This window comes from Acanthaster planci, linkage group LG05 (assembly GCF_054643075.1).
Source record: "Acanthaster planci isolate LZ-2023a linkage group LG05, COTS_SCS, whole genome shotgun sequence".
Classification (NCBI taxonomy): Eukaryota; Metazoa; Echinodermata; class Asteroidea; order Valvatida; family Acanthasteridae; genus Acanthaster; species Acanthaster planci.
The window spans coordinates 14,900,111-14,926,430 of record NC_141781.1 but is presented as its reverse complement, the minus strand read 5'-3'; the positions used below and the strand labels follow the sequence as shown (position 1 = coordinate 14,926,430).

Here is a 26,320-nt window from a genome sequence, read left to right as displayed (position 1 = left end):
AACAAAACAAACACCACTGTATCACAACATAACCCTTCGAGCAATGAAACAATCAATGCTACTTAATTTCTACAGACACATTCGGCGACCAGAATAACCATAGACGCCGTTACTGCGGGGCCATCCTGTGCGCACGCATGTGGTACATGTACACGTGTCCGTGTTGCATTTCTCTCAGACCAATAGGGTGTTGTGACTCACTAACATGCGCGCACACGCTCAAGTTCAAACTCATGCCTGAGTATGATGGTCCTGCACTGCTGCAGACATGGCATCTCCTTTGATTTGTCAACGATGCAATCAAAAATCGTCCACAAAAAAAGGAATTGTCTTTTGTTTTACTTTGTTTGAAATCCAAACTGCAACTACATTAACTTCCAAATATTCCTGACAAATTTCCCAGGAGATACACACACACACACGCCAATGGAACAGGAAGAATGCACATAAAATGCTCACAGACACCCACACCAGAGTCTATATACATGTACCAAGTTTCTCAAGGCTACATACACATGTGGGTTTGTTTGACAGCTATAAACTGCGCTGCTTTATTTTCCCTCTTTTGTCTGTCTGTTATAGCCCTGAACCAGGGAGAACAATGGGGCAAACTTACATTGTTGAACACTATCTACAGCAAACCCCCAAATCTCTGTCCCACGGTTGGAGTAGGGCAAGTCGATGTGAAATGTTCCAGAGTGGAGATTTCAAGTTTGATGCACATATATGTACATGTACATGTATCATGCAAGATACTTGTACATGTACCAGCAATGACAAAGTTGCTGTTTACTCAGTAAGACGTACATGTAACTATTAGCTTTGAGTCTGAATGAAGACAACTGTACACATTTACATGTATATTACTTCAACACCCTCCCCTCCCAAAAAAGGCATAAGGGGGGAGCGGCATATATTGTTTATTCTTGTGAAGGTGCTCCATATTATGCACTTCATAAGAGGGAAAGTGTGAAGTAATTACATGTAATCTTAATAAAAAGCATAAAAATCATAGGGAAACAATAGCAACCTGAATCATGTTAGCAGTCAAACAGTGTACAGTATTGCAATAAAGGCATTATTTATGACATCTCCTTCTTTTTCTGCTTCTACATGTACATTCATACTGTGCAAACACCCTTGGAGGGTTATAAACGTGCAGGTGTTCTTGCTCTTGGAACGTATCATATTAAATAATGTAAAGTAATGTTAAATTGAGAGGTGCCAGACTATTTTGGGTTCGAAGCCTCACTTTCAGGTTTTTTTCACATGACTTGAAACATTTAGATATTGTTTGTCACAAACTTTAAATTATTCTTAACCTGAACTGGTATTAATTTGGAATGAATGTTTATTTTGTTACAGTTTTTTTCACTCTCAGAATACCAGTGCAAAAAGAACACAACAAGTTATTTACGAAAGACGGCAAACCTACCTTTGTTGCGCATGTTCGAGGATTCCTTCCAAGTCAAGTACCGTATTATATTCCGATAATCCAGGAAGGAATGGGAAATGCTCAATTGTGACAGCTCACACTGAGCAGGGGCTTTACCAGGAATTTACAACCACCAGTGCTTTATCCGCACATCTGATCATTTCCTTTCCAATGCTTTGTGTTTTCCTATGGCGAACATCAGCCATGAATTCCTGCATGGGGAAAACATAAAGAACAACACGGTATAATCAACAATCTCACTGCAAAAATGTTACCTCAAAACTCTAACAGAAAAATCACAAGGCAACATTTTTTCCATTGTCTCTGTATCATTTCCCTTCAAATCCCTAACATGCAAGCCAATACATGGATAATGCTAAGGGAAAAACATGATGTGAGACCAAGACATTAGTAAGATCGTTAATTATGAGTCTAACAACAGCCGACCAAAAACTAAGCCTCAGGGGTGGTGAGATACGGTACATTCACGTTGGTGTAATGTGTGTGTGTCTAACAAAGAAACTGATGAATATTACATGACCAACCACATCATGGGATGTCAATATCAGGCACTTTCTTCATGTTACATGCATCTTTGGAGGACTGGGTTTGGATATGCAGACAAGAACAATAGCTATTGCTTTCAGTAAAGTACAGGTACATTTTACTCTTAAAATTTAATGTCAAATATAGAGAAAAGATGTAGGCCTACATGTACATATATTTGCCTTGTTGAAAAGCAGCAGTCCCTGTAATACAAACATGAAAATCAAAAAATGGTTAAATGCCTACAGGACAGGATGTGATTTAAGTTTTAAAAAACAAAATGAACCTGAGAGTTCAAAAGAACAATTATATGCATGATATTAATTCTTATTCACCAAGGTACAATGTACATGTGAACATACATGCCCATAATGTATATGTACATACTGTACCTGTATACACACACAATGGGCACAATTCTTTGAGAATATTTGCATGAATCTGCAAAAAAATTTATAAAAATTAAAAATAAAAAATGCAGGAATTGAAATCATTTCAGACGGGGGACAACGGGCATTATGCACAGCAGAAAGCGAGCAAGCAAGCCCATGACTCACATCTTGTAAAATATGCATACATGTTTTGATTTTATAACTAAATGTGCATGGTGCTAAGTTGTGTCTGATGTTTCCTCAACATTTTATGTGTACCACCTGTACATTTCTGTTTTCGTCTGGGAAAACCCCATCATAACAGCACATCTACAGTACTGTTTATATACATGTACAATGTAGAGTGTAATGCACACACATGCAGGTACCGGTACCACTAAAGAAAGTAACTGAATTTACCTGAGATGAGGACAAAAATCAACAAACATGACATAAATTATATATAACGGTTTGCCCGTACCCAACGTATATTAATAAGCACTGTATGCTCAGTGCTTGTCCGAGAACTTGCGAAAAAAAACCTCACAAGCTTACTCGGGTGGGACTCAAACCCACGACCTCCTGCTCACCAGTGCAGATGTCTTAACCACTCGACCACCGAGCTTGCTGGGGTCGGCTGGCCGGTCCGAGTCAAATGAAGCAGCGGGTACCGCGAACTATTTTCATACAGTGCTTATTAATATACGTTGGGTACGGGCAAACCGTTATATATAATTTACATCTTCCCAACGCAAAAATACATCTTGAAAACATGACATACATGTACCTGAGTACTGCACACACAAACATGTACAGTATTAGGCCTTGTGGTAGTTACATGTACATGTACATATGATACACTTTAGGGTCTAGAGCCAACTTAGAATCTACATGTACATGTACGGAGGCAATGCATACATGTACATTGTGCATGTGCTTGCTGTGACAGTTTAAAACATCACCCCACACAGAATTACAAAACATCAAATTGTCAGTAAAACTAGTAAAACTACACTGGACTGCAGGTTTACAGATTGTGTGGATCTGAAATGAAGAGATCTCCAACGGAACATTCCCACTGGTATCTTATGTAGAATGTTTTGATTGAGTATATATTAATTTGATATTTTAGCACAATAGCGTTTGTGTTATACACTGTACATGTATTATGTGTGGCTAGGCTATATGCAACAAAATGATTTACAACAAAAGAAGAGCTGTACATCACAGCTTCAACACACAGATGAAAAACCAATGCAAGTGTTCTGAGTCCATTTTCATACTGCTGCTTAGCACATGCTGACAGAGGGTCCACGTATTTCATGGAGACAGTAAGCAGCAAGCACAGCCAATTTGCTCAAACTCAGTAATGTGCATGCAACAACAGAAATCTCTATACGCGTGCAACCGTCAGCACAACCACATCAAGCGTTACCATGAAATGGTGCTTAAGGGGAACAAATTTTTCTGCTTAAGTCAGCACGACTTTTTAAACTGATAAGCAGTTCCATGAAATTGGGCCCTGAACTGATCCCAGAGTAAATGTCATTTCTATAAACTGAGGTCTACCAAGCAGGCAAGTCAAAGATGATTTCTGTTCTCCCAAACTCGTGCATTACCAATAACAAATGTGGGCAACTTACAAATAAGAAACATTTCACCAGAATCAATCTATTTCAGGGTATTCCCACGACATGGGTCCATGGTGGGTTAAATGAGACAAGGATATTGCAACAACTGAAGAGGTGAGATTAGCAGTGTTGGTACATGTATATCAATTTCAAAGAAAGCCCATTCCTTGGATATTTTTTAAATCCATTTCTAATCCTTGCATGGTACCATGTGATACCACTTCAAAGAAACTTCCTACATTACATGAAATTTGCAGAAATCTTGTACAAACATATGTACATGTACACACTACAGCTCAAGTGTGATCTGTACAGAATGTTTCAAGAATACAGCCAAAAATATGGTCATTATTTAGTCAAACAGCTGTAATTCTAGTCAGCCTGCCTTCGGCCACCTTTCTCCTGCTGAGAACTGAGCGTATTAATTTTCCCCAACTCCGAGTTCACACAATGGACAAAGTGAAGACCAAGTAGGCAATCCTACACAGCAGGACAAATTGCCTGGGCAGCAGGGCAAGGTTTAGCTCAGCAGACCTTGGTATCAGCCCATATTTTCCAACCTAAACATGCCGGTAGCTAATAACACACCAGTGCCTAAAGGCCAATTCTTACTCTCAACATTTGTGAATGAGTACTTTAGCTGCTCAGCAGCTCAAGAAATCTGGACCAAGGCAGAACAGATATTCTTTCAGCGTTTAGAACTTGTGGCTTTTGGTTTGCAAACTAAAGTCAGCTAGTGTCACAAGTAACCCAGTGTTGCAGCTTGAGAGATGAATTACACAGGCAACTGGCTAGTAATCTGATACAGATGCCTATAGGTATGAGTAACACCATGTCCATGATAGTCCATCTGTCTATTGAATAAGTTCAGAGTAAATCTAGGTTATTGAGCTGAGTGGTCAACCTCAGAAAGAACTACATGTAATGGTGGCACTTACATAACTATTCAATAACTATTTCAAATTTGAAAGGCCTTTTAACTTTACATGTAACTCCAACAACATCAATTACAGCTCCTCAAAAAAAATGTTCAATTCATTCATTACACATGTGGTGATTACAGGGGAATAGAAACTGAACTCAAATTACAGCCCTTTCATTGTTTGACAATGTCAGCCATTTTGTATGAGCAGCCAAAGTTTGCAGAACATTCTCCCGCTGCCGACAACAGCTTTTATATATTTGTACATTTGGTCCACTTAATTAAAGAGGGAGGAACAAGTGGGCTTTCAGGCATATTTGTGCTGTTAAACCATAGGAGGGTTTTAACCCTAACAGTACCGGGTGTTGTTTGGCTTAGAGTACTCAGTACTACAAAATGCTACGTAACTATCTGAGCCCGAAGGACCTACATATACCATATAGCGCTACAAATTATTACTTCTGGCTAGGTTTATTCCGTTGTTACTCGTACAGAGAGTAATGAAACCATGCATTCATAGTGCCACAACACTGTATGGTACATTGTCTTCTCTATTGTTTTTTATGGCGTCAGAGAATAATAATGTCATGTCCTCTTAGAAGCGACAGGGCTGGGTACTAAATTTTACTACTAAGTAGTACTTTGTCTATTCGGGACTGTTAGGTTTAAAGAGGGTTGAACAAGTGTTTTACTTAAATATATTTATTACATGTAATTAATATTTTAATAGCTGCATCACTGTGAAGATCTAACACTTTCTGAATTTGTTTCTCGGTTTTGTACTGGTGGCCAGGCACAGTTTTATAGCCACTTTGAGCAGATTTACTCGTTGGTACATGTAGTTACTACAACTTTTAAGACATGAATCACAAGAAAAGTCTTCACACTTTACTTTTGGAGGTCATATGCGAAAAAGTATATTTTAACAACTTGATACGTACATCTATGTGTAGGTAAGACTCTATACCAGGGCCAACAATGTTCTGAAACATGTATATTCCCGTTAAATTTCACAGATACACAGCTCAACACCTAATATTTCAACATATTTATGGCAAAAACAACACCAGTATCTTATTCCAGACAGGCCTACAATGATAGTGTCATTGTGTTTACTGTATTTGTCTTCAGCGAAATCAAATCACGAAAACGGCAGATGAGGTATTTTGAAAATGGTCGAACCAAGATGCGGAGCAAGTGTGGTCATCGTGGGCACAACACGGGTGGAACCTGATAAACACGAACAGCATGAACAGACGATGAACGGAGTAACAGTCAATGGGTGGAAGTAAGAAATTGGTGAGTAAAATCTCTCTTTTTTTAAAGTACTGTATCTTAATGGTCTGAGACCTTATTATCCAACTTTTTAAGAGGTATAGATTAATCGGGTTTGCTGACAAGGGAAAATTTGATTTACGCCTAAACTAAAAGTAATATACATGTAGCCTTATATTAATAGTAATTTTTACACCACTAAATTATTTCACAACAAAAATCCGATTCCAAAACCCCATAGCGTTAGTGGGCTGTTACAACACCATGTAAACGTATGTTCACATTTTTATCAAACATTTTTTTCTTTGTTAATTGTTGTATGTAGATGACTTATATGTAACGTTTTTGTCTTACATGTCCAGTTATGTCTGTATAGGGGCTCCAACTTGACAAGCTGTGCTTCTTGGTGGTGGTGGTCCCTCCACCTTTGTGTGAGAAATAAAACCTTGTTGACTCAAAGTCACACGGAGTAGTGACTTTGAATTCTCAAAGTAGGCCTAAACCCAGACCACCAAATTTTCATGAGGGCCAGTGCAGTGCATTTCCCCCTGGCATGACCATGATGAATGGCCCTGCGGGGACATTGAAGTTAATTTCGACCCCTGTTAACATGGTTAATTGGTTGAATTAACTGATGTTCAATTCAGGAAAAAAGGAATCCCCAAAGTTGAGAATTATCTAATGGTCCATACTTTGAGGAACCTGCCATATACGAACATCATTCTTTTCCCGAAAATGATATCGTGGTTATACTGCACGGACCATTACTATGCATGAACTGAAAAATACGATTGCCGGAGGCCGGACGGCCTTCATGACCATGTTCTCTTTAATTCAATAATGCATGTAGGCCTGCTTTAACATCAAGCAAAGACTTCAAGCTTTTGCTCTATGCTAACTTACCGTTCATTTTCTTTATCATATTCTCAGAGCCTTCGTCAGATTAAAAAGCTCAAAATTCCAGTATTACAACACTGCCAGTTGTCCCGCTTATGAATGGAACTCTCTTCCGCCATAATGGTATCACTTTCCTTAGCTGGTTTCCTCCAACCACTTTGCAGTTTCTCGATCTCTTTTCAAGGAAACAATTACATGCTGTTGAGTACCAGCTACAAGAATATACCACCGATGAGTGACGTCACACAAACTTTGTCACGTGACATAAATAAATCGTACAGAAACTTTTGCACGCGACTTTCAAAGAGAGGGCGCTCCAGTAGTTCAGTTTACACCACAGGGCCACTTAAAAAGGGGATAGTTTTCTGGCGTTTGCTTAAATTTTTACTTTAACAAGAAGTAGTTTGGAATAAATCAAGTGTTACTTTACTTTTCTACTTTCATGCATTGTGTAGGAAACAAAACTCTATCACATCCTTAAAAGGGTAGCAGAAATTAATTTTCCCTAAACGCAATATTTTTCTACAACTTGGTACTCTTTTTCAATTACACTCCCATTTGCTTAAATGCACTGAAAAGTACACAGTTTTAAACTTAAAATTATCCATGGTATCTTAGACAACTGAAGGCCCTGTTGCTGGGATGTCATCTAGGGAAGACATAGCATTTCATTGCATAGGTTTTTTTCTATTCAAATCGTGAACTCAGAACTTCCTTGCTGATAACATTTGAGAAAAGTATTGGTGCTCCCTTATTCCTGTAAAAAATAATAGCCCATCAAAATCTACAAAAATGCATGACCATTTGTATACAAACCTATGTAACATTAATTTTAGACTTTCTTCCTGAAATGACATCACATTTTTGCTTATGAAAATCTCATTGACATAACACCGAAAAGGCAGCAAAATACCCTTTGAAATAGTGAAACAAAAGTTGACAATAAAGTTAACTGAGCCAAAAAAAGTGCACTTTGAAGGTTTGTATTAAAAGAAAATGCTGGCAGTTACCCTTCAAGGCAATCACAATTTTGTTAGCAAACTGGAGACTGACATAAAACTGATCAGAGAAAAAACAGAAGCATATCTGTCATGATAAAATGTTTTATTCATTAGTAATGTAAATGTGGTAACCCATGTCAAGTGACTATGGGAAACATATTAGCACACTTTTGAAATCCTGGAAAATTTCTGTGTCCACTGTTTGCCTGAAAAAGAGTAAAATATTCCACACAATTTTGTTTAAAAGTTAAAATTCCTTATATAACTCCTGAAAATATTAAAAGATTTAATATTGGCAATGTGTCACCACCCAGAAACAATGGCTTTTAGTTAAAAACAAACACCATTCTTTTTCTCTCCTCTTTTCTCTCCTCTTTTCCCTTTTTTAGGGAGCACATTTTTTTTTACTAGCACAGTAAGCATAAGAGAGTTGCTATGGGAACATAAGCAACCCATAGATGGAAGACTTTTCATTTGGTCCAAACATGCAAGGCCCATAAACAACTGCTCGGCCACAGTCAGACTTGAAGCCAAGCTTTGACAGAAGAGGTCCTACGTATTTCTGACCTCGAGTAAGGTCATGTCCAAATTAATTAGCTGTGGCTTAAACTTACACACCACTCTATGAGTACCGGCTGCAGACACCATCCTAAACTTTGTCTATAACGTCAAGCAACAGCCAAGTGCTTCGGACACAGCCTAAGCAAATGCTGTACTGAACGAGTGGTGGCCATTTCATAGTCACTCAAACTTTAATTGAAAAGAGAACTAGACACACCAGAAAGTTTCAGAGAAACCATTTCAAACAAAATGCAGCATCTTGTGTCAAAGCTCTTTTTTCCACTGGTGTAAATCATTTGACAAAATTCTCATAAATTTAGAGGTAAATCGTGTGGCTACATTAACTCATGCAACAATTAAAAATGCTGGATTTTAGAATATAACTTATAAATAAATTCAGCTGGAAACTCTAAATTTTCACTTATTTTAATACAAATCATCATCAACCCATGCTTTGATCTGAGAGAAGAGTCATTATTTCAACTTATTCAAATAACATTTGAGTTTTTAGAAGATATTATGTAAATTGGCCCAGAACTGGAAGAGACAGACGCCATATTTGATGACATAATGTGAGCAGGGTCAAGTTCATGGTGCTGCTAACTTGCTAAAGCAAATGATTTTACACTAACATGGGCTCCAAATATTTCATGGAAGTCATAAGCAGAAAGCACAGCTCCTTGGAGGCAAAAATGGAAATCTCTATGCACATCAGTGTTGTATTTGAGTCCATCACAAGTCCGTTCTCAAGTCCTTTCACAAGGCCAGCCATAAGTAAAAGGGTGAACAATAACAACACAATGCTTTTGTCACAGCTCATTTGAATGGCTTGTGAACTTGCTTAAGACTAAATGACTTGTGATGAACTTACAGGGACTTGTGATGGACTCAAATGCAGCACTGATGCACATGCAATCATAACCACAACCAAGTCAAAACTGCCATGAAATAGTGCTTACAGTTAACAAATTTACCTACTACAGTAAGCACGACTTTTCTTCTAACTGTTAAACAGCTCTTTGAAATTGGACCCTCCTGTGAGCTGGGTTTTAAATTTTATGACTATTCAACTAAAACAGAGAGATATTATTCAAATTACACAGTTTCTTGAGGTGTCAAATTGAATGTTCCATTCCACAAGATGAAACCAAATGAAATTCTTCCCATTCCACGAATGTAAAACATTCCTAATGTCTTATGCAATGCCTGACTACATCCTTGAATCACAAGTTGACATTTTACTTTCTCAGCTTGGTGCAACACAGAGTGTTTGCATTCTGATCTGTGACTGAAATTTCGTCTGTGAAGAGCTGCAACTGTCCCTTACCAGCACATCACATGGTGCAGTGTTCTTTGCCTGTGCGAAGAGCCATATCTGAGCCTACAACATGCAGGCAACGCAATAGTATATTTAATACGTACACTTAACAGATGTACTATTGAATATACCGAGTAAATAAATGCCATGTGCTTGGCGACCTCCAATCAAATGACAGGGATTTAGTCAGGAACTGCGTAATTTGCTGTAATGAAAGCACAATTTCAACTATCTCACAAATATTCAGGCCCTACAGTCAAAATAGGTAATGCATAAGTGTTATCTTTAATTTTTGATTTGGTTCAGAGTGATTCTTATGATAATTGAATAATGTTAAGAATACATCAACATTTTTTCTGGACAATCAATATTCTTTGGAGGATTATAACTCCTGTGAACAAAAACACAGAAATCAATCTTAAAAACTAATGGTTCAGTATAAACCAAGCCCGACAAAGAGCTTTTCAAGTACAAACATCTCAATTTGAAATTAGAAAATATGCTTTAAAGATCACTCTAAAAATCGGAATACATCAAGATTTACACAAAAAATCAATCATTATTCCACATTCTGTCGTTTCATAAACACACTCATGAGCATCAAACTGCTCATGCTAATCATCTTTGCTGTCTGAGGCTTTTCCAGTGGCTACTGAGTAGCATCGCCATGCCAACAGCTGTGGAACAACCAATAGTGTCACATTTATGATCAGGAAGACTGTCCGCCCCTCTGCAGGGACCCGGTAGATGTAGGGAGTGTTGGAGTGAAGGGAACCACCAATGTGAGAAACCTGAGCCTACAGTGTAGAAACAGAAAACATAATAATTTATGTCACATCAATACCTAAAACAGTTTAGCCATTCCTACTGGTTAAAAGCCTGTCACATGGCTGGTCTTACACAGTTGATAAAGCACTGGCTGGCTGAGCACCACCTCACACCGCACAGGGCCAAGCATGTGCCCTTCTCCATATAAGCAGATTGTTTACAACTGTTCATAACAGGAGCATACCATAACATGGCTAGAGTCTTTGGTTTTTTTTTAAGAAGTAGAATTAAAAACTTTGACTTTCTGACTCAAATGGTATTTATGAATGGGGCCATATCAAAAAATCAGCCCTGTATTTTTTTTTTTAATCTAACCAGGGTCGCCCTCTCAGTTTCAAATGAACTTTTACCCCTGGGGACCTTGGGGGAAAGGACAATGAAGAAGTGTTCAGTTATACACATGAATGAAAACCCCAGACAAGCATTCCAGGGAAGACCCTTGGAATTAGACTTAACCTACATGTATAGTGATCACATGGCTGCTCTATATAGGAGTCTATATTACATTTGAATTACTTTTGTTTAAACGAATCGAATGTACAAGTACCAGCGAAACTAGCATAAGGATCCTCCCACCCCCACCATTTTAAAAATAGGTTTTGAATAAAGAGATGCGCAATGCCATATGTGACCCTCCATCCCCAAACCAGGCTGAAATCAGTATTTGTGTTGTTGGACAATTCATCTCCTTCAGGTTTTTTTACACTTTAAAGTGATCCATGTGAAATTGAAATTCTGTCTGCAGTAAGCTTCTTATGGGTAGTGATAGCTGTAAGACTCCCATGAAAATCTGAACAGTGGAGATTCCACTATTATAGGGTTTTGAAATTACCTACTTCAGCCTGGTTTGGGGATGGTGGGTCACATATTGTAAGAAGAATTCAAATTTTGCATCTTGTGGCCCCAAAACCTGGATACAGGCCCAATGCTGTCAAGCTGTGCATCTCACGCACATCTTTAGACATACTGAAAAGTTTATTAATAGAACCCTGCTCAGCACTCATACATTTTCATGCCCAAAATATAGAAATAAAAGGGTCCATGCACAAAAATGTATGGCCCATCTGGCTTCACAACAAGCTAGCACTCCAACCAAATTTGGTTGTTAATGTTATACCTTGCCAGGACTGCGCTGTGGAAAAGATTTTTAGTATTAAGCAAATTCGACCACAAGTGTGGGTTCATGTGGTCTCCTGGAGAATTCTGGTCCCTACCAACAAAACTGTCAAGCAGCACCACTGTATCCAAACATACGAAACAAATTTACAGGTTCCTGCACCAGTCTTAATACCAAATGAAGGAAAGCTTAACAAAACCAGTACCTGCGCAGATGCACCTGCATGTATTATTGCCCAGTCTGACACCCAGGATGCCCCAGGATAAAGCAGGGCCCAGATGGTGGCAGCATAGTATGGAACATAGTAAAACCAGAATGTCAGCATCTGTGTTCAGATAAAAATGGAATTGAAAATAACAGGGCGATTAGTACCAATTCTTCCGAAGCTTTCAAATTCAAATTGGAGGTTTCGGGGGAAATTGCAGGTTTGAGGAATGAACAGCTCCGATGCTACTTGTTCACACAAGGCTTGATGCCCATTGAAAGTTCAAGTAATAGGAACGTGCCATTGGTTTCCTCAACAAGGGAAGATTTTTTATGCTTTGGAAGGCTAACTATTAAAAAAAAATGTAAGGGGAGAGCAGGTAAGGTTGCACACGTATTAAAGGTGGCTGTGATATCTTTGTTGTGAGGCTACATGTATGTGCAGTTCTGAAAAGTACCTTTGTAAATATACTCAGATGATAAAAAGTGTGTATCACTCAATGACTGATTAAATCCCCTTCATCTGATTGGTGAAGTGCTGAATGATATGAATTATTCATCTCAGTGCGAGGTCTATGCAAACATGCCACAAGAATTGTGTGATAGAGCCAAGCAAAATTGTGTGTATGGATAAACAAATGGGGAACATACACATGGACGAAAGTCTTGTGAATTCAGTCAGAATGAGCAGGTCAAAGTGCATGTCTAATGAAGATTTCTTCAGGCATTGTTTAAAACATTGAATGCTTCCTATTCATGCAATTGCAAAACTGATTTCACTTAGTGACACGCTGCATACTCCATGTTGCTGAGCCTCGACGTGCGGAACAGGACATTGTGCCTGCCAACTCATTAAAGTATTCTTACAACTGCAGTCAAAAATATTCTTCTTTTGTTAATTAATGTAACTGACACAGATCCTTATGATTTGATTGGAGGAAACTAACATTACATGACATTCATTATTGCAGCCATTCAAAAGTCCCATTCGCCCATGGTGACTGGGACTTACTATTCAACCATTAGGATCATCCTTGTTCCCATGGCTTTTGAACAGTTGACCCTTACTAACTTTGATCAGCAGAGTGCCGCAGACCAAACCCCGGGAGAAGGTTGTGACCTGATTTATACAGCTTGACAAGCACACACAATCATGGCAGACAGACATGCTTATGTTCACGTTCATTTTGGACACCAATTATAAAGGACTTAATTGATGTAAAGGACTTGAATCTCTCTGTCAGTTACATAAATAAAATATTGAGTGGCTTAAATTGTAAAATGGGGGAATTTTATTGCTCAGTATAATCTGGGCAGTTTCGCCTCGTGAAAAAAATAGAAAATGTCCGGATTTTACGCTGCAATAATACACCTCCCATGCCACTCTGTACCACCCAATATTTTTATACTGTACGAAATGGTCAAGATTGCACAGGCTTTCCTGGGTAGGCCTTCCCCCGGTTAAGAAGAAAATTTTGTTAGGAAATTCAGGATCAAGTTGTGGGGACAAAAAACTGTCCAAGTAGCGTTCTGGCCCTCACAAAATAGGTGAAAAGACAGGTGTATAATGTCCCTACAACCACTGTATGTGTTTCAAGTGATCTTTCTCTTTACCTGTAGTTTGGGGTAGGACACTGGATCGTGTAGGTAGGGCTCGTAATCCTTCAGGTACATCTGTGCAAAGGGGAAGGGGCTATCTAACGCAGCCTGAGACACAATGTAAACACATACCAAATATGAAATTAAAAAATCCAAACTCAAACGATGAGCTTTCAACATTTTGTTCAATTTTTAGTTTAAATGGACGATTCAAATGGAGCCTGGCTTAACTGTTTTTTTTTGCCAGCAGACAAATTTGAAACAGGAAAACTAAGAAAAAGATGGTGGGTATGTTCACATCTTGACAGGATCTAATACTTGAGGACAGAAGAAATCCTGTATGTACATGTAGAGACTTGTGAATATTGATGAGCCGTCTTCGGACAGTCTGCCCTTTTTTGTCGTCTTGACTCAACAGGCAACAGTCAGCAGTTCATGCTCAGCAGAAAGCACAGCTTTTCTACAACTCTTGTAACTCATATACATGTACATGTATATACCACGCTGATTGCAAGGGAGCACTGGGTATGTTTTTTATCCTTTCATATACACTTGGTATTTATTTAAAATGAATATACATGTAGAGAACTTCTTTTAAAGTTTGTGCATGGTTACATAAGAGACACCTTGCATCAATGCACTGTTTTCAACGGATAAGAAGGGCACAAAGGTACCAGTCCATTCCAGAGATGGTGGTCACTATGCAAAAGCTTGCCCCGAAAAACAAGGTTTAGCAACAGTGTCTTTAGTCTGGAGAATTCGAATTGTTGTTTATGTGCAATCACGTAACTCAGTTAACCAAATTTTATTCAAATTAAACTTGCAAAAGGTTTGCTGAGTGGTCAACTGTTCACCACTTCAGGACAGTATTTATACCAAAGAAAACTTGTCCTAGATGCGGTATTATTTTTCTGCTGAAATACTGACTTTTTAAACGATAAGACATCACAACAGTCATTTATAACATTGGGCTTTACAAATGCTGACCCTCAGTGGTCATGGTCATTGGTCAAGATTTTTGACATTTTTGACATTTTTTACTGCATCATTGGAAACAAGTTGGAGCAATTTGTTACAATGCCCAGCCACGGAATACAGGAGCTTGAAGGCCCCCACATACTCAGTCACCATGGACTAGTCTATGCTTCTGTGAATTTCACAAAGTCAGTGGGAATCACTCAATTGCGGGGAGACGAGTGCAGATGTCCCCCACTACCGCAAACAAAATTTGCCAGAGAACATGATTCTACGTCCTCCATGTTACAGACACAGAAATGGCCACGTGTCTTTGTATCATCTGGCATGAAGTAGTTACTTGGAAAGTGTCCTGTGTGTAGAGGCACTTACCAAGAAGCGGACGAAGGCTAATAAAGTTGCCCCGATGAGGTAGACTACAAAGACAAGATCCACAGGTCGAGATAAGATACTGCTTGGTTTGACAGACCCCTGTGGAGGTGGAAATTGTCAATGAAGCAAACTTCACACGTACACTGAAAGGAAAATAATGATCAAGGTTCTGTCGTGGGCCATAAGTTGGTAACTACCAGTACTTTTAGGATGCCAATGTTTTCTTGAAAACTTAAGACAGTGCTTTTAAATACAACTCTCTAAACATTTTCAATGAATTACCCAAACAAAGTAAACAGACATGACACTTAGTCACAAATTTTCAGCCCCTGCCAGGAGTTAAATAAGTATTTTTGAGATCAAGAGCAGTCTAATCACAGAGAAAGGACACAGAAGGAGTTGCAACTCAGGTACTTCAAAAGTGTTCAATGATGGTCGCCGCCGAGTCAGATGAATAATAGAAAACATTCCAACATGCCTGATTAATATCCCAGCAATACTTGTACATGTAGTTTTTTGCTTGCAATTAAACACAAATTATCGCGTTGACCAGGAAATCGAGAGAGAAAAATCCCTGATATTAGACCTACTTTAGCCATCATAAATAAACTTTTTAAATTTGAACATACTGTTCCATTATCCATGCAAAGTTTGTAATTTTATTCTCCTCCGTCCAATACATCAGTGTTCAAAGACTAGGTATGAATTTGTCTAAGACTGGCCAACAAAATGTTCACTACAACTGGAAAGCTTTGTTCATGAGGAACAAAATGCGCTATTTCATCACAGGGAGTGATCATGAAATCGCATAAAATACGCTGTTGTACAAATTCCATAATATTAATGATTCAAACAAACCACAAAACCTTGTAAACAACCGGGATATTTATTCCCATAACAAGTCCAGAAGAAAGAGCTCATTAAGGGCAATGACTGCACATATAGATTTAGGGCACACAGCATAATGCAAGTAACTGCTGAAGCATTAAATTTGATTTTGTCAGCAGATCACACCAAGCACCAACAAATGTATGAATATTCAATTTCCTATACCTAAGTACACAAAGTGTTAAGGATGCAGATTGCCATCGATAAATTGCGGCGGCAATCATAGGGTACAAAGGGGTTTCGTGGTTGTGAAACGGATGGAGCATAGCAAGCATTCGCCGCGCTCTGGCTATGGATATACCAGGCATGCCAGAAAGTGGTTATTGGCCAAATGTTACAGCCCGGGCAGTTCAAACTCCTTCTGTGTCCTTCCTCTATGGTCAAATGATGACTACAAAGTGTTAATTATAATCATTATTGTAAGCCATTAAAGGCATGGTACAGTATCTAATTATACTGCAACTGTCAAAGATTCTTGGAGGAAAATAACAGCTTAAATTCTACCTTTGTTGGTTTTCTCTCATGTAGAAACCGGTACCCAGCATACACTGGTAGGAAGACATAGGGTATATTCAGGAAGTACGACGATCTGACCTCAGAACCAAACTTGCCCAAGATGTTACCTGGCATGAAGACAATAATGCTATTCATGATGGACCCCACCCAGTAGAGACCAACCTCACGATAATTTTCACTGTTGTCAAAAAAAAAGAACAATCACATCAATGTTTCACTTCCTCTTTCAAATGATTCACAAGGGTGCTCACAGAAAAGTTCAAATTAATCAATGCCTTTATCACAAGCTCGAGCCATGGAACATTTACTCTTGAATCTTTTTGAAATACAAAAGTTATACTAGTTTAACCTCCAAGATTTTCCAACTTGCACCAATAGGTTATGAAGGATTATGCTAGATTGACAACTATCAACACCCCCTATTTGCAGCTGTTTCTTCACCATTTTCACAAATTCTGCCTTTGAATCTGATCTTTCTCGTTGTAGTGCTGCTTAGAATATCATAAGAATGTTGAAAGCAAGGAAATTAGGTGATTGTCAGTGCCATAATATTGGCTGGATTAGGCACTGCATGCCATAACTGCTGTAGTTTTGATCAACTGCTGATTATTTCCAGAGATTTAATTGACAGCTTTATTACAATGCACTTCTGTCAAAAACACATGACCTGATGGTTTGTTGCCGTGCAACACAAAATATACCCATATGAAGTAGAAATTTTATCCAGGTATGACTCAAATGATTTTTCAGTCAAGACACATAAATTTTTTCTTCTGAACCCTGACCAACCACAGAATGCATTGAAGATCACTTGCAAAGTATAGCATAATGAGCTATAAATGTTCATTACTCTTTTAATAACATGGATGACTGGCCACCGCAGCTCATTGGAATAATCCCTTGATCAACATCAGTGTAGATTATAAGAATCTTACAGGTACCGGACACTGTAAGTTCAATGTTAATGATATGTGTACTTGCTGGCTGGTACATTCACTGCACTTATCTACAATTCATGATCCATTCTCTTTTTCAAGATGACAATATCTGTAATACTGTGGTGGATTCGTCTGTCAGATGATGGAGGTAGGAACCTCCACGGTCTGATGCAAAGTAAACGTAAATTAAAGGGATGATCACACGGTGTTACTGATTTATTCTAGACAGAGGTCCAACTCATCCAAGGTCACCTATTTATACTAGTTACATGTACATGTAGCTTGTTTTTACTAAGAACAAAGAACAAAATATTTGATCAGAACATTTACATACAAGAAAATCCATAAGAAATAGTAAATACAGTGTGTAGCATGGCATAGCAACTTTACACGCCCCATCACAAGACGGCGCGTGATGTGCATTGTTCTGGGACTGGAGCTGGACGGCTTCCACAGGGGAGTGAAGGTACGCATACAGACCATCACAATGTCCGTTATTGGGTCATCATTTACAGATTTCCTATCATTATCAACGAATTCTACATGTAGTAATGAATAATTAAAGTGTCACATCAACACTATCTACAGAATACAGTTTAGTGCTTTCATTAACTAGTGATTCTTTGTTACTTTGATGTGATAAAATTTTTCTCTATGTAGAATTATTAAAAGTTCTGCTGAAAATGCAATGTACAAAATCTTACTTCAATCTTTAACCATTTCCTATTTCCATGGTGATCGATTCAAGTTGATAAGGAGGAAATGAAACAATTATATATACTTAAACGTATGTATTTCTAATTAACAAAGAACATCTGAATCTACATGTGCAGTAATGGCAAGTTTAACTTTCAAGATCAACTTAAGCTGTGGAATACAAAGCAATGACACGTAAGCTGTAATGATAAAAGAATAGCATGAAAATGTTCATACATGTAACTTGTGAGCCTAAAGATCTTTACTAACACACTACAGACATACATGTTCACGTAGGAATGGTCTTTGTATCTAATGACAGGTTTTGCTTCAGGAAATGTATGCACAATTACAATGTTCCACTGAGGCAAACAACTGCTGAAAATGCGCACACCGGTCAATTGAGCACCAAGAAATGAACTGAAGTTGTAACCCAGGCCGTTTCCAATACTCAACTTCGGCTTCGTCTCACGCTTCAACTGTTTTTTAACTAGCTGACTTTGAAGGTGTAAATGCAGTAATTAGTCTAATAGTGCCACAAAACATCAAATAAGATGCAAGAGAGCCAAAACCTACAGTAATCCAATTTGATTTAAACGCTTCAGGCCCACAATTGGGGATGGGTTTTGGGAACGAAGCCTGAGGCGGAGACGAAGTTGAGTACTGGAAAACGGCCCTGAAGATCAGAAGAAAATGACATACAGGTACTCACCTCGTCTTGGTTCCAAAACCTTCCTGTAGTTTATTCAGCAACACAAACCATCACACAACGAATCACTATCCGTGACATGAACAATTACTAGACGAATCACTAGCGCGGACCAGCTGGTACCCATAAAAAGAGGGCGCTGTTGCAATCAATCACCTAAATCATATGCCACAATAATTGCATACACAACATGCATATCTTCTATGTATGAGTACTCGTCTTGGACCCAAGACGAGTACTCAGCATTCCTACAGCATGAGGCTGGGTTTAATCAATCACATTTACCCTTGTTCATTAACTTACTTCCAGGCTATAGCAGTTATCATCATGATGTACATGAAGTAATGACCGGTACCATCCCAATAGTTGATCATCATGCCATAAGCTGTGTTCAGGTAGGGCTCACCCTGCAAGTACACAGACACCAGCCAAGAGATTATAAACAGAATCTTAAAAAATTAATACACCTGTAGTCTAAGTGAGTTGGCAACAATTCTTGTCCAGACGCAAGGTTCATGAAGATGAACCCATTAATTTCTGTGCACTTGTAAGATTGGAGGAGGGTGAAATCTCCTTTAAATAATCAACAGATTTTGAGGACCCTGACCACTGTAGTACAGGGGTCCATGGTATATGTCTGTGTTTGCTTGAAGGCATCCCTTAAATGGGTTCTTGTGTTCTATATTAACTGTTGAAGGTATGATAAAACTACCTTAATGGAAAATGGAGGCCGGCTCAAATTCAACGTGTCAATTTTGTGCTGAGTGCAACTCCAGACTGGAGCTTGCACTGACTGGATCATGTGTGACATAACCGTGCTTAAATCCTGGGGGTTAGATAAACCATGGATTATTGTGGTGCAGGATTGAATTGGCTAGTGGAAGATTGACTTTTTATACAAACCAGCATTATATTGTAGACATTCCAAGATTATGTCCTACTCTTTTACTGAATATGAACGGATAAACCCAATGACTTTGAAATGAACCCTTCGTGGGAGCAATCAGCAGCCAACAACAAATGCAACAAACTTTGGCGCTGTCAGCCATGATCAATATCAATCTACATGCTAATTGCTATTCCAAAATTAGGGAGGAAGTCACAGAAGTAAAGACGAACAGACTTACTGTATTAAACTACCAATCAAACCCTCTCCCTGCAAGAATTAAGTGTAATTTAAAACACGTCTGTAGTTTTTTCTTTTGGGGAGAATTTTTTAAGTTAAAAGTGCCTGGAGCTACTCAGAGTTTGTTTTACATATTTTTCTGCTCTTCAGACCTATGCCTATTTCCATCAAACCACCAGTGCCTGCAGTGGAGTTCTGACCATACACTGGCTGAGCAATGCTTTGTGCAGTTAATTATTAATGCCAGGGAACAACCCCTGATTGCACAAACAAACAATGGTAATAGGTTACAGATCTGATAAAGGGACTGGTATCAGGTGGACAAAAGTCCTTTGCTGGACAATTTTGAAACTATTCATGAAATCTGGACACCTTACACAGCTGTTGGAATGAACAACAAATAATGCTATATACATGTAGTAGACAGTATGTCAGCGCTTTGACAAAAAATGCTATCCAAGTTCTTCAAAGGGGGAAGGTGACTCTGATCCAAATAAGGATTGTAAATTGTGCAATAATTATCATGAGATGAAGTACTTCATTTATCAGCAATATGTAAAAACACAACACATTTATAGGTACATGTATTATAACAGCACTATGAAAAAAACTGTGAAATCCACAAAAATAAAACTCCAGTTACTGCATGTCTGAACTTACATGTTTTTTGGTGGTTTTTTACATGAAGGATATCAGGGTTTGCAAAGTTTTTGATTAAAACAAAATTAATATCAGATGTCCTCACTTTTTTTACTTAAAGCAAATTGTTGGATTCGAATAGGACAGTTGGAGTAATTTGAAAGCAAGCAAATTTCTCTGCATGCCCGTTAATTTTCCTCTATTTAATTCTTTTGTTCCAAAATTAAACAAATTTGTCTTTAAATTAGGAAATTTCAAGCAAGTACCATAATTTGATTAAAATCCCAAACCACATTAAAATAGGGGCTAAGTCAAGGTGAAATGCATGCTGTAGGCACCTTCTTGTACCCACACAGAAGACAGTTCCTTCAGAGATACCGTACATGTGCATAGATACATGTACATGTATCAAGGGTAAAGTACCAGGTTTGAAACTGGACTCTAGATTTTAACACAGACCACAGGAGTTTGCCTATAAGGAACTCAAACCTGATAACCAGTGAGTGGAAAAATGTAAAATAAATACAGGTACATGTACCATATGTTCATGATTTATGTGGACGTGTGCAAAATGCTGGTATTTTACCTTACTCTAATGTGTGCAAAAAGTAGTCTTGTCACAACAGGTTTGTCTGTGAGCCAACTCCCTTGTCATAAATAGAATATTTAATATACAGTGAGTGATTTCAAATTAAGGTGATTTAAATTGCCTACCCTGAAGGAAATAGAACTCAGGAAAAATGAAAGAATAGCTGTGCAAAATCCATCAAATATAATGTAAATACACTTCAAAATTGACACAATGAACAGCAAAGGAATTAGGTTTGGCTGTGCCCAATTTGTAATGATTACAATGGATGACATTTTTAGTACACACAACATAATCTAGGGTCCAACACTGTATCAATATAACTTGATTATTCCGATATAATTTTGACACTGATATCGCCGACATCAAACTTTTAATATCTAAATATCAAAAATCTTGATAAAGGGAATAATATCAAATGTATCAAAAGCGAGTCAGATCTTGGAGCAAAATGAATCTCCAGTTTGAGTAATGCAGTTGTTATTAGTTTTGGTTTGAATTACAGCATATATGCGCAACATAGCTGCAAATTCTGCCAGTAGCTGAAAAAAAACACAATCACAAAAGTCCAAGCATCAACCTCTGATTCTTGTTCTTTGTGGCAGATGTTAACATCACATCAAAGCCTGGAGATCTCAAACAAAAGCACTACTCAATTACTATTAGCTAAACCCAATCGGGGCATGCAAAACAAATTTTCTTTTACTAGCTTGTAAGCTAATGATTTTTCACATCTGTAGATTCTTGTGCAGCTCGGGGTCAAACACAGATCTACATGAACTGAAGAGCCAAATTTTCATATTCAACATGTTTTCGGGGGCCCAACATTTCAAAAAAATTTCACATAACTGTTGTGGTCCTGTCTGCAGGGTGAGGCTACATTTCTGGGCTTTTTACATGCTTTTTGAAGGGAATTTATATTGACCAAAATTTTGCCTTTTGTTTATCATTTTTCAAAAAAGAAAGCTTTTAAGGCTTCTTGTGTCTTTCTCTTTTTTTGGGGGGGGGGAGGTGGCCAGGGGTGAGCAGCATAGCAGGTTAGGCTTTCACTAGACCTACCCTTGCTCAGGATGCACCCTCATCTTTTTAAATTTATCAATATTCTGAGTCTAAAACTGAAAATAAATTGGCCTTTGTAATTTTCCAAATTTCCATGGCTTTTCCAGGTCTTGGAACTAAAATGAAATCCTATGACTTTTGCCAGGATTTTCCATGATGATGGAAACCCTGTCTTTACCATCTGCCACAGGTAGATCATACAGCCTCTGTCTGGCTGGACCTTTGAAATGGACACATTTTTCTCAAACCATATTTTCTTTCAAACCATATTTAACACCACTGATTTACACTTCACTCATTACAACCAAATTATTGAAACCTTTAGGGTTTTCCATTTCTTTCGTTACTTTACCTCCTTTAGGTAGAAGTCAATGAAGTTGGCGATGATTCCATCAGCAGACAGGGCGAGTATGATATCGATCACACTAGTCCATGCAAACAATGAAAACACTGTGGGAAGAATTGACAACCCCATTAACACCAAGCTAGACATCAGCTCCTCACGGGGCAAGTTAATGGGGCTTTTTTTTTCATTCGTAATATGCTCCATAAGCACCTTTCTGGTGAGAGGCGGTACACAAAAACACACCAGTAGATGCATAAAAGGTGATATTTCAATACCGTTGCTGAACTTGTATAAAAATGAAGGCAATTTGTTAGCTTGAATGTAAAAGAAATAGGAGCGCCCTCCTCAAATTAAGGTCTGCTTACCAAAACTTGTGTACTTACATGTCTTTGCTGCAGTGGTATTGTTAGTGGGCTGGGGTGATCAACAAAAACATGTATGCCACACTTACTTGAGACTTAATACCAAGCAATAAAAAAGCCAATTTTTTTACATAGTTGTCAGTTCAAACTTTGATTTACTTCAAACTGAATGAGAAGAATATACATGCCTCATGTACAATCATGAGATATGTACGGAGTTTCTTTGCTTCGACTGGACACACTAACATGTCAAACAATTTGGGAAAATGCTCTACCAAAAAGATGATTTTGTTAGGCAAGCACATATTATTTGCCCACAAAAATACATACCCCTGCTCATGTTTTTCAGTATTTAATGTCAGTTGATGCACAAGTTATCGTATCAAATAATTCAATAGTGTTTTGTTTACCCTGTTCACATGACCATTCAGTAGTACCACCCATTTCCCATCTACATTGTACATGTACTCATTCTTCTAATGCCTCATTTCAACTCCAAAATACTGTCTCCAATACTTCAAGGCAGATCTGGGAGTTAAGGCATCCTGTTTTCCCCGAGGCATGTTACTCAGTCTTTTTTGTTCTTCTTTGCTTTTTTTACAGGATGACCGACCATTTCAATATGAAAGAAAGCTTTCCACATGTGACCATGCGTACTCTACATGTAGACAGTGTCCTTCTATGCTATTTAGATGGTTGTGCCACTGGGGACTGGGATGTACGCTACATATATCTCAGAGCCAGGAGTGGGTGTATATGTTATTTCTTTATTGCTCTGAAAAAAACAAAAAAATTGATAACCACACTGGATCCACCACTGACCAAATAAAAGTAGATTTACATTTTGTGAAACTTCAACTTGGTGAGTCAAAAACTTGATTTCTCCAGAATATGAGGCTATTGATCAGGTTCCAACTGTAGCAATCACCCTTCCTGAGTACATTACATGTACATGCATGTTGCACCACTAAGGGCTACACTTTTGGAGCAATATGTGACAAAAACACAAAAGTTATGGTCCTTGACAATTATTTCTTGATAGACGTCACTCACCAGGGATTTTTAGAACTCCATAGCATTATGTTGGTTTCAAACCGCATGTAGAGTATGCCTTGACCATCCCTAGGCCTTTAAATAGAAGTCCGAAATGGACTTTAATTAAGTCTGTACTATTAAGTGTGCTGTTTGTGTTGAATAAACTTTTGTTGGTATAATTTGTTCATAACAGGATATCCCTTCCTTTTTCATTCAGGCTTGTTAGTACAAACCAGTACCCCCCTCACAAGTTCTCTTCAATAGGTATAGACCCTACCCCCTTTTTCGGGAGGGGAATTTTTCAAGGTAAGAAAATGTAACTTTCTAGGAAAAAATTACACTTTCTCACCTGATTTCCCAGGTCACAACAAAAACAAATATTCAAACAAACATAATGCACTAGACACAGTGCAGTAACGTCAACATTCCATCAAATATGACATTCACAATGAACATGTTGTACTCATTATATACATGTATCTATATATAGCCAAACTTAAATATTATTTTTGGTGGGTGAAAGGTATGAGATCTGGTACATATACTGGTATTCTTTTTCTGTGGGGCTTTAAATGCATCTGTTGAAAAATGTACTGAATTTTCTTTGCTGTTGAGGGAAGTTCTGAAATCAAGTCATCTGGCATAAACGTTCAGACTTCAAATGTAAACGAGTTCAACTCCGTTCGATTTGCACTGGTAGTACATGTAGCCAGCCAACAGTCCACCAAATGTACACAGTCTACCTAACCATCCCCACATAATATTTTCCAAAAAATTTTACAAATCTGAAGGTGCGAGGGCCTATTTTGAGTTTTCTATTACCAAAGTTAGTCTTTTAGAATTTGAAAAATGACATGGATTTGCATTTTGGTCAATTTTTCGAAGAATATGCCATGTATCACACGATACTTCCCGATGTATTGACTGTGTGGGCTTTGAGAAACTGTATTTGGACTCCAAAGCCGGAAAGATGTTTCATTTCAAATTAATTAAAGAGAGAAATTTGGAGAGGTGGGGTATTCAGGTGGTATTCTGCAATACGTTGTCAACAAACACCATTTATTTCACCTTACTAATCAATTTCATACACAAAAAATACTCTACGGGTACAGTCCACTAATTCAAGCCCCACTGAAAACAGTGCAAAATCAGCACCGTACAGGACCGAATAACATGCACGCCAACATCCCTGAGATTTCAGAAACACGAATAAAATTATTGTCTAGTCCCTAATCTTTCAATTTCTTTTAAATTTTTTGTGGGTTAACCAATTAAATTTTTAATTATTCCCACAAAACAAAACCACACCCCAAAAAGTGATTTTTCCCAAGTCTAATTGCAGCCATTTTTCAAGTGTCAAGATCAACCCTCAACTTTCTCAGGTGCTTAGGACCATTTTTTTAATGGTAGTTTTTAGCCATTCTGCTCTCATATGAAAGCTCAAAGACCCAGGGAGTTCATCCTGGCAGCAATTTACACAATCTCACCATTTTGGGGGTCAAACAATCTCTTTTAAAAAAAAATACTGTGGGGGGCACTTTTAATGCTAATGAGCTGGCCAGAAATTCTCACTTGAATTAGTGGTCTGCACCCCTACCACAGAGCAAGGAACAGATACCCACCATAGAAGAACCAATCTCTGGGCTTTGCCCTGCGGCTGATGAGATACGCCAGGAACACAACTAGCGGTATAACCAGGCAGGCTACGGCAAACACCGCCCGGTGGTCTTGGGAGAATGTCTGCACCGTGTTCAGCGTGTAACTCACGGGAATCGCAGTCAGAGACAGCAGAAAAATGCCAGTTGCTGTAGCCATTGTGATCTAAAGCGCTTATGAGGAATTGAAGCTCTGTAACGGAGGGGAAAAGTGCAAAAACTGAGAAGGTGTCCGAGAACGACGCTTGAAAGTTGTCACAGATCGATACGCGATGCAGAATTCACGGCGCATGCACGCAATAAATGTGTGTTCTGGGAACACGACTGGGATGGGACCGCGATTAATAAACTTAGCGTTTTCCCACTGGAGACTTGCCGGTACTGTCCACAGACATAAATGGTACTGTCCCGCTCCGCCGCGCCAAGGTCCAATCTTAAATAGCGCCCTCTACCGGACTCATAAGGACAAAACACCCCTGGTGCTTTTTAGACTTGAAATCAAGTCGTTAGTCGGTCTTGTTTGTCGCTGCGTCATTTTACATTTACTGCGGAGCCTGTTGAATGAAAAAAAGGAACTTTAACATTTTCATTTCAATTTTATACTGTCCTCCGATGCTGTTTAGTTTCATGCAGTATTTTCATAAAAATGAAATTACTAGCCTAAAAACCGAAAGCAAATCGCCACGATAGGGGACACTGGTATTATCTGA

At 38.4% G+C, this 26,320-nt stretch overlaps 2 protein-coding genes across 10 annotated transcripts in view; both read right to left on the bottom strand.

Annotated features, from left to right (window-relative positions):
- The window catches only part of LOC110977278 (rho guanine nucleotide exchange factor 28-like), a 132,995-nt gene extending 125,753 nt beyond the window's left edge, over positions 1-7,242 (bottom strand). For all 9 annotated transcript variants that reach the window (XM_087137040.1, XM_087137044.1, XM_087137047.1 and 6 more), the window contains exons 1-2: positions 7,084-7,242; positions 1,436-1,647 (exon numbers count right to left, since the gene is read on the bottom strand). In XM_087137040.1, the coding sequence (XP_086993166.1) occupies positions 1,436-1,448 (13 nt within the window). In that variant the 5' untranslated portion in view covers positions 1,449-1,647; positions 7,084-7,242. The remainder of the gene's footprint in view (positions 1-1,435; positions 1,648-7,083) is intronic.
- A 922-nt stretch (positions 7,243-8,164) lies between these two features.
- LOC110977306 (transmembrane 6 superfamily member 1-like) lies at positions 8,165-25,997 on the bottom strand. Its single transcript, XM_022231292.2, has 8 exons — positions 25,578-25,997; positions 22,565-22,662; positions 19,103-19,206; positions 16,445-16,634; positions 15,053-15,151; positions 13,721-13,813; positions 12,108-12,227; positions 8,165-10,754 (listed from the first exon to the last, which is right to left on the bottom strand). The coding sequence occupies exons 1-8, from the start codon at positions 25,768-25,770 to the stop codon at positions 10,572-10,574; spliced, it is 1,080 nt and encodes a 359-aa protein (XP_022086984.1). The 5' UTR covers positions 25,771-25,997; the 3' UTR covers positions 8,165-10,571.
- Positions 25,998-26,320: the final 323 nt, after the last annotated feature.

Bases quoted from the DNA above. Each gene is read 5' to 3' on its own strand.
- LOC110977306 (XM_022231292.2), bottom strand. From the start codon at position 25,770: ATGGCTACAGCAACTGGCATTTTTCTGCTGTCTCTGACTGCGATTCCC. The intron at 13,814-15,052 runs GTAAGTGCCTCT...ATTGTGTCTCAG, and splicing joins TAGCCTTCGTCCGCTTCTTG to GCTGCGTTAGATAGCCCCTT. The intron at 12,228-13,720 runs GTAAAGAGAAAG...ATCTGAACACAG, and splicing joins TGTCCTACCCCAAACTACAG to ATGCTGACATTCTGGTTTTA.